General features: G+C 44.2%; 1 protein-coding gene across 1 annotated transcript in view; it reads right to left on the bottom strand.

The window, feature by feature from the left end:
• Positions 1-17,224, bottom strand: part of FBXO36 (F-box protein 36) — a 104,533-nt gene that overhangs the window by 29,286 nt on the left and 58,023 nt on the right. The window contains exon 2 of the mRNA XM_053304655.1: positions 5,682-5,790. Coding sequence (XP_053160630.1) covers positions 5,682-5,790 — 109 coding nt within the window. The remainder of the gene's footprint in view (positions 1-5,681; positions 5,791-17,224) is intronic.

Here is a 17,224-nt window from a genome sequence, read left to right as displayed (position 1 = left end):
ACCATCGCTGTAGTGGGTCCTGAAACCATAGGCTCCAACGCTGAGTTCTCTGTTGTTATTGGAGAGGATCAACAAGGGGATTGTAACCCTGAAGTATCCTTTCCCTCGACACCGACCGCGTCTTCGATTTTCTTTTATTTATTTATTTTTTATTTTACATATTTTTATACCACTCACAACTTACGTCTCTGGGCGGTTTACAACAAGATAAAAACAAAATTAAAACATTAGTTTAAAACAAAAACAAGAAATTTAAAACACAACAATTAAATTTTTTTAAAAACAATATTCTAAAACAACATTAAAAACAATCAAAACAGTATCAGTTAAAAGCCTGGGTGAACAGATGCATCTTTAAAGACTTTTTAAAAATTGTCAGAGATGGGGAGGCTCTTATTTCACTAGGGAGTGCATTCCAAAGCCTTGGTGCAGCAACAGAGAAGGCCTGTCCCTGAGTAGCAACCAGACGAGCCAGTGGACCTCTCCTGATGATCTCAATGGGCGGTGGGATTCATAACCAAGAAGACGTTCTCTTAAATACTCAGGGCCCAAGCTCTTTAGGGCTTTATAGGTTATAACTAACACCTTGTATTTTGCCCGGAAACATATCGGCAGCCAGTGTAACTCCTTCAATACAGGAGTAATATGGTCTCTCCGAGATGACCCAGAGACCAACCTGGCTGCCACATTCTGAACCAACAGTAGTTTCCGGACTACGTACAAGGGCAGCCCCACATAGAGCACATTACAGTAATCCAGTCTGGAGATTACCAGCAGATATATCACTGTTTTGAGGTCATCTATCTCAAGAAACGGACGCAGCTGGCGTATCAGCCGAAGCTGATAGAAGGCATCTCCGGCCATGGCCTCAACCTGGAACACCAGGGAGAGACTTGGATCCAGATTTGTGCTTTTTTGGACGCAGTGTCGACTCCTCTTCAGCTCATCTCCTTTTCTTCTGTTCTTTATGCTTTTCTTCACTAGACATGTCTTTCAGCCACTTAAAAAGTCTCCTGTAGCGGGCGGCGGGGGAGGTATTTCACCCAAACCGAGGGGTTCGACTGTGCATGCGCAGTCCTTGGTGATACCATTGTCATCAGGCGCTCCGATGTTGAGGGTCGGCTGCCCGATGTCGAGCACAATGTCGATCCCGATGTCAATGGGTAGGCAGCATCAGTAGACGAAGTGCATCCTCAAACAGCGCCGGCTGCAGTCTGAGGGCTCAGTTTTTTAAAGTTTGTTTAGAAAAGGAGCAACGGATTTTGCAAGCTGAAGGGACATGTTGCTCACCCAGACACATTAAGCAAGAATCATGGTAGTCTGTAGATGTAAGATTGGCTTTACACTGGGTACAGAATTTAAAAGTTCTATTCTTTTCCATAACCGACATCCATTAGACAAAGAGTAAACAAGGCCAGACTGAAATCCATTCTCACACCAAAAGCAAAGTCCAAATAGAGTAGTCAAAATGTAGTGGGAAGTTCAATAACCAAGTAACAAATCTTTTCTCTTCACTTTCTTTGATAATTCTAAACTAACTCTGAGGAGCTCCACAACGTGTTTAATGAGTTTCTTGTGGATAAAATCTCTCATATTCGGGCCAACTTGGATTTAGACCTCACAATTACTACAGTATCTGAATCAGAGTTATCCAGCTACTCCTCTTATGTGGTCAGGCTGGATCAGTTCCAGTTTGTGACTCATGAGGATGTGGACAAGCTGCTAGGAGCGGTGCGGCCTACCACCTGTTCTCTTGACTCTTGCCTGACATGACTTATACTATCTGGCAGGGAAGTTGTTGTAGAAGGTTGAGTAGAGATCATAAATGCTTCTCTGAGGGAGGGCAGGATGCCTCCTTAAGGAGGCAATTATTAGACCACTTCTGAAGAAGCCTGCATTGGATCCCTCAAAGTTAAGTAACTATAGGCTTGTCTCCAACCTTCTGTGGTTGGGCAAGGTAATTGAGAGGGTGGTGGCTTCCCAACTCCATACAGTCTTGGATGAAACTGATTATCTAGACCCATTTCAGACTTTCGGGTGGGCTATGGGGTGCAGACTGCCTTGGTCGGCCTGATGGATGATCTCCAACTGGGAACTGATAGAGGGAGTGTGACTCTGTTGGTCCTTTTGGACCTCTCGGCGGCTTTCAATACTATCGACCATAGTATTCTTCTGGAGCATCTGAGGGGGTTAGGGGTGGGAGGCACTGTTTTGCAGTAGTTCCACTCCTACCTCACAGGCAGATTCCAGATGGTGTCCCTCCACATTGTCTCCAATGTTGTTTAACATCTACATGAAACAGCTGGGAGAGATCATCAGGAGATTTGGTACAGGGTGTTATCAGTATGCTGATGACAACCAAATCTTTTTCTCCATGTCAACATCATCAGGAGAATGTATAACCTCCCTAAATGCCTGCCTGGAGGTGGTGATGGGCTAGATGAGAGATAACAAACTGAGACTGAATACAGATAAAACGGAGGTACTTATTGTGTGGGGTTGGAATTCAGGAGATAATTTAGATCTACCAGTTTTGGATGGGGTCACACTTCCCCAGAGGGAACAGGTACGCAGTCTGGGGGTGCTTCTGGACACAAACCTCTCCTTGGTGTCCCAGGTTGAGGCAGTGGCTAGAGGTGCTTTTTATCAGCTTTGGCTAATACACCAACTGCATCCATTTCTTGAGTTAAATGACCTCAGAACAGTAGTACATCTGCTGGTTACCTCCAGACTTGACTACTGCAAATTCACTCTATGCGGGGCTGCCTTTGTACGTAGTCTGGAAACTGCAGTTGGTCCAGAACGCAGCAGACAGGTTGGTCTCTGGGCCATCTTGGAGATGACATATCACTCCTATCTTAAAAGATCTACACTGGCTACCGATAAGTGTCCGGGCAAAATACAAGGCCTTGGTTATAACCTATAAAGCCCTAAACAGCTTGGGCCCTGGATATTTAAGAGAACATCTTCTTCGCTATGAACCACATCGCCCATTGAGATCACCAGGAGAGGTTCGTCTGCAGTTGCCACTGGCTCATCTGGTGGCTACTCGGGGATCGGCCTTCTCCATTGCTGTCCCGAGGTTTTGGAACACGCTCCCTGCTGAAATAAGAGCCTCCCCATCTCTTAAAACGTTTAAAAAGGCAGTCAGGACACATTTGTTCACCCAGGCTTTTAATTAGATACTGTTTTAATAGTTTGAGGGCTTTTAATAGTTTTAACATTGTTTTATATTTTAAATCATTGTAATGTTTTAACCTTTTTATTTGTTGTTTTTATTGTATTGTTGTAAAGCATCCAGAGACTTGCATTTGGAGCGGCATACAAATATGTTATAAATAAATAAATATAACGCTGTACTAACGCCTTGGCAGTCAGAAAAGGAACTGAAGAAAATGGTGCCCAGACTGCTGATACCAACGGAAGCATGGACTACATACAAGGTGGAAAGGGCACCACAAAGAGCTAGCTAATCCTTCTGTGAGGTCCCTAAATAGGTGCAGAACCCAATCCTTATGAAGGGCAACGGATCACGATCCAGATCACTTTCTTATCAACCTTGAATTGTTAGGTTTAAGAGAATAAAACAACATATTAGTGACAATGTCAGAATCAGTAGGGAGAAGAATTATTGCTAAATTTATTCTTATATGAGGGACTGATTTTCAGAAGTTTAGCAGCTCAAAGTGGGATTGTAGCAATGGTGATTTGAAGGATTGCATATGTCAAGTTTTTAGTAACACTCCTGTTCAAGTTTATTGTTAATGTTAGTGAACTAGGATAAATTTAGGGTAATTACTGAATGTTTATTAATTAATAAATAATCAGGTATCAGTGTTACCTGATTGCTTACACATTACACTTTGGGTAATTACACTGTATAATGACAGGATAAGTTATATTATATTTAATACATAGGATATGACAACTGATGTCACTGGACAATCAGATATTGATTATATTACCCTTTTTTGGACTTGTGAAAAATATTAAAGGATATTGTTAATTGGTGCTACATTATGTTGGGATACAGATTTCTGGAAGGTCCCTTATTTGTATTATTGAACTATCTTAAAGGTCATGTTGATCATATAGATTTAGGATCACAGAATTTTAGAGGTGAAAGGAACCTTGGAGGTCTTTTAGTCCAACCCCCTGTTAGTACAAGAAACTACAGCAGCATTCCTGACAGATGGCAGTCCAGTCACTGTCTGAAAGCTTCCAGTGAATGAGAGCCCACCAGTGCACAAGGCAGGCAGTTCCACAGTTGAACTGTTCTTACAGTATTTGCATTGCTTATTCATGTTAAAGAAAAATTAGAAGTGGAAAAATGCTCATTTTTTATAAATTGGAGGGCCAATTGTGACTAATAAATCTATCATCTAAACCCCAAGCAACGTCATCTGAATCTCCAGCAACATTTCCAAGGGTTGTAAACCGCCCAGAGATGTGAGTTTGAGCCGATGTACAAATATACTAAGCAAACAAACATTTCCTTTAGGAAACAGCAAAAAAGATGGAATATACCGTTATCTGGAAATACCTTCTATTCCAATCCTGAGTCTCATCCCACCAAGTTTCAGTAATACTTATAAGATCACATTTGCCTTCCCATATTAGGATTTCAAGTTCATCCTGTGTGTTTTCCATACTCTGTGGAAATAATTAATTTTCTAAGAGCTGTTTGGATGTCAAATGCCTCATACTACAAGGAGAATATTCCCTCGCCAATTTAGCATACTGGTTATATACAGGTAGAAATCTTGAATGTGGCAGTAATGTCTACACTCACCTATACTATATGTCTGATAATCAGTTCATACGGACATGACCAATTTTTAGCCTACTTTCCAGTAGGCTTATGAGATTACCTGGCATTCTCTGTGTGTCCATCCATGTGTCCATCCATCCCCATCAACTTTGCAATGCTTGGACCAATATGAACCAAGTTGGGTACAATTGTAGGGACACACAGGGACACCTCAATGGAGTACTTTGCGATGATGTCATTCACCTCAATTCAAGATGCTGGATTGTGTAAACCTTTGAGGCACAAGTGAGCTAACTTGTGAACTGCCTAACCAATTTGAACCTAATTTCCTATAGGTGTAAGGACTCATAGGGATGTAGTTTGTTATGATGCCATCCACCCTGATTGAAGATGGCAGACTTGTGAACATTTGAGGTGTAAGTGGGCTAACATGTAGACCGTCTAACTGATTTGAACCAAATTTCAAGGTGTAGGGACACACAGAGACACCTCAATGGCATAGTTTGTGATGATGTCATTCACCCTTCAACAGATTTTAACCACACTTCACATAAGGTATTCTTCAGCTTTAATTAATACAAATCTAGAAAAAGATTTTTCAGGGTGTGTTTCAAAGCAAGCAAATGCAAATCTACAAACTGATGTTAATTAGTTTCAGAAAATATTGGGTATGTCTCCTCAAATCCCAACCAACAAAAATTTTTCTTTGAAGGAGGCAAACTAGTTTACCAGCACGTCTACATTTATTCTCTTTTACCATCTATTTTGTACTGCTCATCTTTTATCAGGAAACTAATGTTCCATCATCTGAAATGTCAACTTTATATATCATTAAGAATCTGATTAATCAAACACAAATGCAGAAGACTGGCATATCCATCACACTAAGATGATATTTTCTATATCTTACTTTGAAGATTGGGATCATCCAGGAAATCTTCATGAGATTCACTGAGTTCACCAGGTCTTGCTTCACGAAATTCACTCCGAAGAGAAATTTTCCACCACCTAAAAATCACCTGTAAAAGTAGAATTTATAGAATTTTATTTCATATAATTCAGGATGCAGGGCTGGGCCAGTCTTAAGGATAGGTGAGGCAGATAGTCAACAGGGCACCTATCTGAAGGGGGCACAGAGCTGAGCTTAGTAGCCTGCTGAGTATATTGTCTACAGTAAGCTAGGGAGAAGGTGGGGACTGAAGAAGCTGCAGGAGGTCTGTGAGGCTTCAGTGAGATCGCAGAACTGGAACAGGAGAGTACATTGAGAGGTAGTTCTGAACCTTTTTCACAGGCATTCCTGGGAAAGATAGTTGGGTCCCTGTTACTCTCCTAAGTTTTGCAATCCACAAGCCACACAACTTGGCAACAATGATAAACTAATGGGGGAGGGGCGTTGAAGGCACTCCTCGCCTAGGACACTATTTATACTAGGGCCAACACTGTCAGGAGGGATATTTTATCATCATTTTCCTTCACAAGGAAGGGACCAGACTATATCTACTTCTCCAGTAGATACTGGTATCTAATTCTCAGATCCCCAGAACAGAAAATCCCCAGAACTATTAAGAACATAAGAACAGCCTTGCTGGATAAGGCCCAAGGCCCATCTAGTCCAGCATCCTGTTTCACACAGTGGACCACCAGATGCCGCTGGAAGCCACAGGCAGGAAATTGAAGGTGTGCCATCTCTCCTGCCATTACTCCCCCGCAACTGGTAGTCAGAGGAATCCTGCCTTTGAGGCTGGAGGTGGCCCACAGCCCTCCGACTGGTTGATAGACCTTTGATAGACCTCTCCTCCTCTGCTCTCCACCTCTCCTCCATGAAGTTATCCAAACCCCTCTTAAAGCCATACAGGTTGTTGGCTGTCACCACATCCTGTGGCAGAGAGTTCCATAAGTGGATCATATGTTGTGTGAAAAAGTACTTCCGTTTGTTGGTCCTAGACCTCCTGGCAATCAATTTCATGGAGTGACCCCTTGTTCTAGTGTTGTGTGAGAGGGAAAAGAATTTCACTCTCTCTCCACTTTCTCTACACCATGCATGATTTTATAGACTTCTATCATGTCTCCACGCAGTTGTCTTTTTTCTAAACTAAAAAGCCCCAGGTGTTGAAGTCTTGTCTCATAAGAAAGGTGCTCTAGGTCCTTGATCATATTGGTTGCCCTCTTCTGTACCTTTTCCACTTCTACAATGTCCTTTTAAAGATGTGGTGACCAGAACTGTACACAGTACTCCAAGTGTGGTCACACCATAGTTTTGTATAAGGGTATAATAATATTAGCAGTTTTATTTTCAATCCCCTTCCTAATGATCCCTAGCATGGAATTGGCCTTTTTCACAGCTGTCACACATTGAGTCAACACATTCAACGAGCTGTCCACCACGACCCCAAGATCCCTCTCCTGGTCAGTCAATGACAGCTCAGGTCCCATAAGCATATACTTGAAGTTGGGGTTTCTCATCCCAATGTGCATCACCTTACACTTGCTAACATTGAACCGCATTTGCCACTTTGTCGTCCACTCCCCCAGTCTGGAGAGATCCTTTTGGAGCTCCTCACAATCCATTTTGGATTTCACTACCCAGAAGAGTTTGGTATCATCTGCAAATTTGGCCACATTGCTGCTTACCCCTGCTTCTAGATCATTTATGAATAAATTAAAAAGCACTGGTCCCAGTACAGATCCCTGGGGGACCCCACTTCTTACTTCTCTCCACTGTGAAAACTCTCCATGTATACCTACCCTCTATTTCCTGTCTTTCAACCAGTTAGCAATCCACACATGTACTTGTCCCCTTGTCCCATGACTGCTAAGTTTTCTCAGGAGTCTTTGATGAGGAAGTTTGTCTAAAGCTTTTTGGAAGTCCAGGTATACTATGTCAACTGGATCACCTTGATCCACACACTTGTTGACACTCTCAAAGAAGTCCAAAAGGTTAGTGAGGCAAGATTTACCTTTGCGGAAGCCATGCTGGCTCATTCCCAGTAGGGCCTGTACTTCTATGTGCTTTACAATTTTATCCTTGAGGATGCTTTCCATCAATTTGCCTGGAACAGACGTTAGGCTAACTGGCCTGTAATTTCCTGGATTGCCTCTGGATCCCTTTTTGAAAATCGGTGTTACATTTGCTACTTTCCAGTCCTCTGGTACAGAGCCCGATTTCAGGGATAAGTTATATATTCTAGCAAGGAGGTTGGCAATTTCACATTTGAGTTCTTTGAGGACTCTTGGATGGATGCCATCCGGCCCTGGTAATTTGTTAGCTTTCAGTTTTTCCAGACAGTTTAGAACGTCATCTCTTGGCACTTCTATTTGACTCAGCCCTCTAGCCTCCATCTCTAAAAAGCCTGGTTCAGGAACAGGTATATACTCAGTATCCTCTGCCGTGAAGACACAGATGCAAAGTACTCATTCAGCTTCTCTGCAACCTCCATATCCTCCTTAATAATCCCTTCCACTCCCTCATTGTCTAATGGTCCAACTGCCTCCCTGGCAGGTTTCCTGCATCTGATGTACTTAAAGGAGTTTTTGTTATTCCCCTTGATACTTTAAGCTAAATGTTCCTCAAACTCTCTTTTTGCCTCCCTTATTGTCACCTTGCATTTCTTTTGCCAGAGTTTGTGTTCCTTTCTGTTCTCTTCGTTTGGACAGGCCTTCCAGTTTCGGAAAGAAGTCTTCTTCCTTTTTATGGCTTCCTTGACGTTACGTGTTAGCCATGCTGGCATCCTCCTGGACTTAGTGGTACCTTTCCTCCTTTTGGGTATACAATCTAACTGGGTTTCTAGTATTGTGGTTTTGAGTAAATTCCATGCACTCTGGAGTAAATTGACTGTCCTGATTTTCCCATTCAGCTGTCTTTTCACCATACTCCTCATTTTGGAGAAGTTTCCTCTTTCAAAATGTCCGTGTTAGACGTCCTTGGTGATTCTCTCCCCGCATGTATGCTGAATTTGATCGCACGATGGTCACTGTTCCCTAAAGGGTTGATGACACTGACATCACACACCAGGTCCTGGGTGCCACTCAGAATTAGGTCCAAGGTCGCATTCTCTCTGTTTGGTTCCAAGACCAAGTGTTCTAGGGCACAGTCATTTAGCGTATCTAGAAATTTGACCTCTTTGTCCTGGCCTGACTGTGAATTTACCCAGTCTATGTGTGGGTAATTGAAGTCACCCATAATTACAGCCCTGTCTCTCCTTTACGCTTCCCTGATTTCCTTCTGCAACTCCCAGTCACTGTCGGCGTTTTGATCTGGAGGGCGATAACATGTCCCCAGTAGCATGTTCCCTTTCAGGCCTTGTATTGTCACCCACAGGGTTTCTGTGGAGAACTCCAGTCCACCTAGGTTTTCTAGCTTTTTAGATTCTATCACTTCTTTAACATATAGTGCTACCCCTCCTCCAAGGTGCCCCTCCCTGTCCTTTCTATAGAGTTTATACCCAGGGATAGCAGTGTCCCACTGTTTCTCACTGTTCCACCACATTTCTGTTGTTATTATTTATTTATTTATTTATTTATTTGATTTATATACCGCCCTTCCAAAATGGCTCAGGGCGGTTTACAATTAAAACAAACTTATAAAACAATGAAAAGCTAAAACAAATTAAAAACAATAAAACAACAACTAACAATTTAAAAACATTTTAAAACAAAAATTAAACATTGTCCCCAGACCCCAGCTCAAGAAGACACGTAGACTTAGTATGGAAGAAAAGGGCCACAACTTTGTTAACTATTACACAAGGCATGGCAGACTGGAACACCAGGTGATTAATCACCCTTAGAGAACAGTACGGGCCAATAAAAGCAGGTCAGAACTCTGAAATCCTACCCAGCGCCCTACTGGGCAACACACCCTGGCTCGGGAATGGGCAGGTACACCCCACCCAATTCCTTCAAAGCCGACCCCCCTTCTGTAAGAGAGGATCTGGATACTTCTAGGCATTCGTCCACCCCGGACCACACAGCCCAAAGGTTGGAGAAGTCCTGAAGCAGGGTTCATGGCAATCATTCTCCCCGTGCCGCACAGGCTACAAAGGAGCGATTAACCAATCACCCCTTTTACATATCCAAGGGTGCTCACCGATGTTCTAACCCTCAAATTACCACCCCGCCCGCACTGTTCCTGCCATTGTGGCTGACCTAACTCTAACTACGCACCCAGGACACAGAACGGAGTAGGCAAAACAAAAAACAAAAAACCCAACAGTGCCCAATGTGTTGGGAGCAAAAAATTCCTACTCGGCCCCTTCAGGCGGCCAGTCGCTAGACCCGCTCCTTCTCCTGTGATTGCCTGGCCCCAACTGAAGAGAGAATGGAGAATGGGGCGGGGATCGGTCGATCCTGGCCGAAACCCCGCCCCTTGACCAAAAGGGTCAAACGAAACCCTTCCTGGGCTTCGTGCAGGACAGGCTGGGACAAACTCCCTCCCATCTGCACAAGGCCGGGGGGTGTGTGTGTTAAGTAATTAAAAACCCTAAATCAAATTAAAAATTAAAAATTAAATTTTTTTTAAAAGCCCTGAAAGGCCAGGCCAAACAAATATGTTTTAAGGGCCCTCCTGAAGGCCAACAGAGAACTCGAATTACGGATTTCCGCAGGGAGCGCATTCCACAACTCCGGAGCAGCCATAGAGAAGGCCCGCCTCCGAGTCGCCACCAGACAAGCCGGTGGCAACTGGAGACGAACCTCCTCAGATGACCTTAATGTGCGGTGGGAATCGTGCAGAAGAAGGCGCTCTCCAAGGTAACTTGGACCTAAGCCGTTCAGGGCTTTAAAGGTAATCACCAGCACTTTGTATTTTGCCCGGAAACATATTGGCAGCCAGTGTAATTGTTTCAAAATAGGCGTAATATGGTCTCTCCGAGTTACCCCAGAGACCAATCTGGCTGCCGCATTCTGAACTAATTGAAGTTTCTGAACTACGTACAAAGGCAGCCCCACGTAGAGCGCATTGCAATAGTCAAGCCGGGAGGTTACCAGCTGGTGCACCACTGTTTTGAGGTCATCCTCCTCAAGGAATGGACGCAGCTGTCGAATCAGCCGAAGCTGATAGAAAGCATTCCTGGCCATGGCCTCCACCTGAGAGACCAGGGTGAGGCCTGGGTCCAGGAGTACTCCCAAGCTGCGCACCTGCTCCTTCTGGGGGAGTGTAACCCCATCCAGCACAGGGAGATCTAACTCACCCCTCAGATTCTGAGCCCCCACAATGAGCACCTCCGTCTTGCTTGGATTCAGCTTCAATTTGTTCTCCCTCATCCAGCCCATTACTGCCTGTAGGCAGGCATTTAAAGAGTGAGTGCCATTTCCTGAAGATGAGAAGGAGAAGTAGATTTGGGTGTCATCAGCATACTGATAACACCCAGCACCAAATCTCCTGATGACTTCACCCAGCGGTTTCATGTAGATATTGAAAAGCATTGGTGACAGAATGGAGCCCTGAGGGACTCCATATAACAGCTCCTGCTTTGAGGAGCGGCTGTCACCAAGCTCCACCATCTGGGATCTACCCGAGAGATAGGAACGGAACCACTGCAAAGCGGTGCCCCCTATTCCCAACACCTCCAGGCGACCCAGAAGGATACCATGGTCGATGGTATCGAACGCTGCCGAGAGATCCAAGAGGACCAACAGAGTCACACTCCTTCTGTCGATTCCCCGGTAAAGGTCATCCATCAGGCCGACCAAGGCTGACTCAACCCCATAGCCCGTTCTAAAGCCAGTTTGGAATGGATCTAGATAATCAGATTCCTCTATGGGGGAATCTGATTATCTATGCTATGGGGTTGAGTCAGCCGACCAAGGCTGACTCAACCCCATAGCCCGTTCTAAAGCCAGTTTGGAATGGGTCTAGATAATCAGATTCCTCCAAAACCGCCTGGAGCTGGTTAGCCACCACCCTCTCGATTACCTTGCCCAGCCAGGGGAGATAGGAGATTGGCCTATAACTATCCATCGCTGAGGGATCCAGGGTAGGCTTCTTAAGAAGAGGTCTAACTATTGCCTCCTTCAAACAAGGAGGCACCCTACCCTCCCCCAGAGATGCTTTTATGATATTAACCAGGCCATCTCCAACAATCTCTCTGCTAGATCGAAGCAGCCAGGTTGGGCAAGGATCCAGAGAACAAGTGGTAGGCCGCACCGCTCCAAGCAGTCTGTCCACGTCATCAAGAGTCACAGATTGAAACTGATCCATCCTAACACTGCAAGAGGGATTGCCGGATACCTCCCTCACGGACCCTGCAGAAATAGTGGAGTCCAAGTCGGCCCGAATACCCATTATATCTATTTCTGCGTTATGCCCATTATATCTATTTCTGCGTTAGCAACCAAGCACTCCAGCTCACCCATCTTGGCTCGGAGGCTTCTGGCATTGGCATATAAGCACCTATATGCTGAATCTTTCAACTGATGTATGCTATTCTTTTGACTCTTTGGCCTGCTGGCACAGGCTCCCGTCTGCTCTTTATGTGGCTCTGCTCTATCTTCTTCTGTTTTATCTGAATTCTTTGCACCCTCACACTTTAAAGGATGGCTTTTGCCAAACGGGACACTGCCCAGCTCCCATCGGCTTATTCATTAGGGCTATGCAGTCATTTTGGTCAGACAAGCATGTAGGACCTGTTGGCCATTATTATACCAAGTTCTGACAAGGCAGCAGGGAGCTCCAACAGTTGGAATGCTGGAATGAGATCCTGGCTGTCATGTTAAAACTCTTGACTGAAGTTCCAACATACCTGTAAGGCCTGACAGGAACTGTGCTTCACCTGCCCTCTTCTTTAGAAGAACTATACCTCCCGAAATCCCCCATGGTGCCTGGGGATCTAAAATGAACTTAAATAAAAAGGGGAAGACCAGAAACTGCAGCAAAAGGAAAGTAGCGAGGCAGCTGTATCCAGTGCTCCATAGGAGTGAAGAGGACATTGTGCCTGCTGTCGCCTGGCCCTCTGGTAAAGGAGAAGGATGGGGAGGAAGCTGAAGAGGGCAAGGTAAATTGGGTGTGTGTTTGGTCTGACAGAATGTTGGAGAAATGCCAGGGTTCTGACCCAACAGCTGGAAGTGGCCTATTTGATCCCTCCTGACCATTTCCCAGTTGGGTCAGTTTGAATCCAACATTTTTGGGTGTGCACATGTACTTATTCACAATCATCAACAGCATGTTGGAGTACTAGAAGCACACTCTTGGTTCTAGTAAATAATCTAGTAAATGAAGGTTCTCAAGCATAACACAGAATGAATACTTCAACTTTGCAATGGTTAATAGCAAAATGAGAGTGTGAAAAATTATATAATTATCAGATACTATTTTATTAAAGATGAAGACTCGAATTCAAAGAGCGACCTGAGGGTCATTGAAAGACTGGGTATGCCAGTGGATTTAAAAACACACACACATAAATAAACCTTTTTTTCCTTTTGAGCAGCAGATGCTGATGCAACATCAAACTGCTTTTTAAAGGTGGTTCAGTTTCAAAAGTTATTTTCTATGTGGTGTGTCTATGTGTGGAGCTGCTGTTCTGGGTACTCAAACCTAAAGAATCATTTGGCATTGGACTCCAGTTCTCTGTCATGGAATGCTAATACCAAATGCAATTTCAGAAACAGTATAGATTGCTATACAGGAGGCAATGTAAGTAATGAGATCTTGGATAATTATGTCTAGCTTAAACAGTCATCCTTCAATTAAATCAGATGGATGGGAAAGTTGTATCATTCTAAATTTCCAAGATGCAGAATACTTTATGTCATATAACCGCCCTGAGCTATTCTGTAAAGGAGGTCTAGAAGTAGAACAAACAAATAAATAATAAATAAATAAATATACTAGCTACAGTTTTTTAAAAAAAAATTAAACAGTACATACTGTTAAAGATATCTTTTCAGGGGAAATGACTATTGACAGCTGAAGTTCAGGAACCATTTCAGCAGAAGTAGCTTAAATTTCCATTTATATCAGTGCAGTTAAAATTGCATCCTAAGCTTGTCAAGTAGTGAAAGTGCCATATAATCCCCACTTACAAACCATGTAAGCTCTTCAATTATGGAAAATAAAGGTATGTTATACTAACATAAAAGGTCTAAGAGGTTATCACTAGACTCAAGTATCCTCATTCTGCCATTATCAGTTATTTCTTTGGGGACAGAGAAAAAGCATCGACTCTAAAGACTGACACTAGACGTTGGCCTGCACATCTGGTTTCAAATTAATATGTGGGTTGAGAGCGGGAATGTACTGTCACTTAGAAACATAGGGAGCTGCCTTATACTGAGTCAGACCCTTGGTCCATCTAGCTTAGTATTGTCTACGGTTACGGGAAGTGGCTTCTCCAAGGTTTCAGGCAGGGGTTTTTCCCAGCCCCACCTGGAGATGCCAGGGATAGAACCTGGGGCCTTCTACATGCAAAGCAGATGCTCTGCCACTGAACTATGGCCTCATCCCCAAAGATGCCATTCATGAGTCTCCCATCCAGGCACTGATCACAACAGATCCTGCTTAGCTTCAGCAGGTGGCTATAATCATGTGCTCTTAGACCATGGCTGCACAACTTTGGTCCTCCAGCTCTTGGATTACAGCTCCCATTACCCCTAGTCACCATGGTCAATATCTAGGGATTATGGGGAATTGTAATCCAACAACAACTGAAGGGCTGATTCTGTGCAGCCTTGCCTTTTAGGTCATGCTCTGGGACTTCCTTTTTGTTCTGGTAAGAACTTGGAACACAGCAACAGAAACTGTTGAAGCAATTTGCATATACATGTTTAAATATCATACACCCAAAGATCACTTAATTGTTCATCATATGCTTCTATTATATTAAGCAACGTTGCCTGGATGCATCTAAATTATTATATTGAAGCACTACTAGACAAAATGTTATTACAGTAAGCAACCAGTCAAGACTGACAGCTATATTCTAGTTAAAATGTCTTTAATTAAACAGAAGACAGACAAAACACTTGCTTTTATAATTCCAGTTTTCATGCCAGGGTATAGGCAACCAGGAATGCTTGAAGACATTTTTGTCAGAATTTAAGTAACTTATAAGATCAAAGAATATGAAAAGAATGACACCCAGTGGCAGTGGGGAACCCAGCATGCCTGAATCAAGTGCAGTTGTGGAAGGGCAGGACAACGGCTGCCCATCATAATATTTGGGCAGGAAGGGGCAGAACCCTGTAGGAGGTCCAGAGGGTCTTGAAAGACTGTGAGACATGCACTGGGTTATTTATGGAAGAACAAGCCCATGCCGAGGCAGATGTATACTGAGGAATGGCCGTAGAACTGGATGAAACTGAAGTTCTCTTGAAGGAAGATCAGTTTTTATTGAGACTGAGAAAGGTATTAAAGTAATCCAGTTGTGAGCATGCACCAGCAGTTACTGATGCCACCAGCCCTGTCTGATAAATGTAAACCACACAAGAACAAAAGTTTTAAATACTTCTCATTATTAGTTACAAATGAAGTAAGAGTTTTAGGGAGATTTGTATTAGGAGTCCATTATTTGAGAACTTTATGAGCATCACATATTTGCGAACCCAAACCAAAATAAAGACAGGAAATGCGTAGTTGGAAGAAACTAGGGCCACTTTATTGAGTAAAATACAGATCTGCAACGAAGAATTGAACTAAAGTGCAGGTATCCCCAAAGTGGGTCAATCTCATAGGAGGTATGCTCACAGGAGGGCGAAGGACTGGGCTTTGATTTGGCTCGGAACCAGTCTGAACCTTATCTCTACCACGAGGTTACCCCCATTGAGGGGACTCATGCCAGCCCACCTCAACCCAGATCACGAGGCACTGAGCACGGTTTGCTGGCATGCATCCAAGTGAGAGTGGATGCAGCCCAAGAGTCACAAAATCACCAAGCCTTCCTCCATATTCCCACTCACCATAATGTACCTCCAGCCCAACACCATTACAAATTAACCTACCCCAACCCGCACTCATCTGCAAAGTGATCAAATAACCCCGTGACAACCTTAATGAAGTCAGTGAGAAGCAGGCCAAAAAAAAAAAAAGCCCCAACCATGGCCAATCCGCTGAGACGTCCTAAATTCCTACTTGGCTCCAAAAGGCGACCGGAATATCCCTCATTGAGTCAAGGGACGGGTGGGAGGGTGCCTGCCTGCAGAGCAACTGAGAAGGAACCGAACGGAGCTGGCTGCTTATGCAGGCACTCCTGTTCACTTATTGATCCACCTGCAACACGTGAAGGGGGACCAGTATGGTGGCCCACATGCCTGCTTCCCGGGCCAAGCCTGCAACTCCGCCCCCCCACTCACCCGTTATTGCTGTGAATGCTGCAAAGGGTGTGGGGAGTGGCTATATCTCTATACATGAATACAAGAATAAAGAAGTGGTGGTGGGTGGGGTTGATATAAAGTAAGGTCAGATCAAGAACGGCCAGTAATGCAAGTGACAGCTGTGTGTTATCACTATGAAGAGCACAAATATAAATAAGAACCAGTGAAAAGAACTAATCAGTAGAAGTGACCCACTCTCAACCAGTATTGAACTGAGTAATGAAGTCATGCCTTTTACTCAAACTTTGTCAAAAGCTTTTTGGAAGTCCAGGTATGAAGTCCAGGGGAGATGACAGGAGTCCCCACTCATGGAACACCACCCTGATCAGAACAAAAGACTAAACTGAGTGTGTGACCCGCATCATGTGTCAGTCCAGAGACCTCTTGGGATAGGCCCACAGTCGTCATGGCCGCTATGGACTCTTAGGTTGCTCCCGACAACCCGGTCCCAAAATGAACACTGAAGTCCCCCACCAACAACAATCTGTGCCATTCTAATGCCAACTCAGCAACCTGGTCCGTCAGCTCAGTTAGGAACTTCACTGGGCAGCGGGTGAAGTTGCAATTTATCCCTGGTCCCTAGACTTAGGTACACATATTCAATATAGGCGAAGGAATGGCAGGGATCCTGGTAAGGGAGATGGTATTCTACAGTTACCCCACCTCCCAGTCCACATCCTCACATGCTCCACCATAGAGTGACCCTCTGGGAGAAGCTGGGACCAAACTGGACTATTAGCCTCTCCTGACCAGGAGCAGAGAGCTGGTCTTGTGGTAACAAGCATGACTTGTCCCCTTACCTAAGCAGGGTCTGCCCTGGTTGCATATGAATGGGAGACTAGAAGTGTGAGCACTGTAAGATATTCCCCTCAGGGGATAGAGCTGCTATGGGAAGAGCAGAAGGTTTCAAGTTCCCTCCCTGGCTTCTCCAAGATAGAGCTGAGAGAGATTCCTGCCTGCAACCTTGGAGAAGCTGCTGTCAGTCTGTGAAGACAATACAGAGCTAGATAGACTAATGGTCTGACTCAGTATATGGCAGGTTCCTATGTTCCTATGACCAGGTCTCAGTAATACATACCAAGTCAGCTCCTTCATCCATGATCGTCATGCATTACTTCAGATTTATTGTGAACTGAGTAATAAAGT

This window comes from Hemicordylus capensis, chromosome 3, assembly GCF_027244095.1.
Source record: "Hemicordylus capensis ecotype Gifberg chromosome 3, rHemCap1.1.pri, whole genome shotgun sequence".
In the NCBI taxonomy this organism is placed as follows: domain Eukaryota; kingdom Metazoa; phylum Chordata; class Lepidosauria; order Squamata; family Cordylidae; genus Hemicordylus; species Hemicordylus capensis.
Note: the sequence above shows the minus strand (reverse complement) of the source record. Positions and strands in the feature narration are given on the sequence as shown.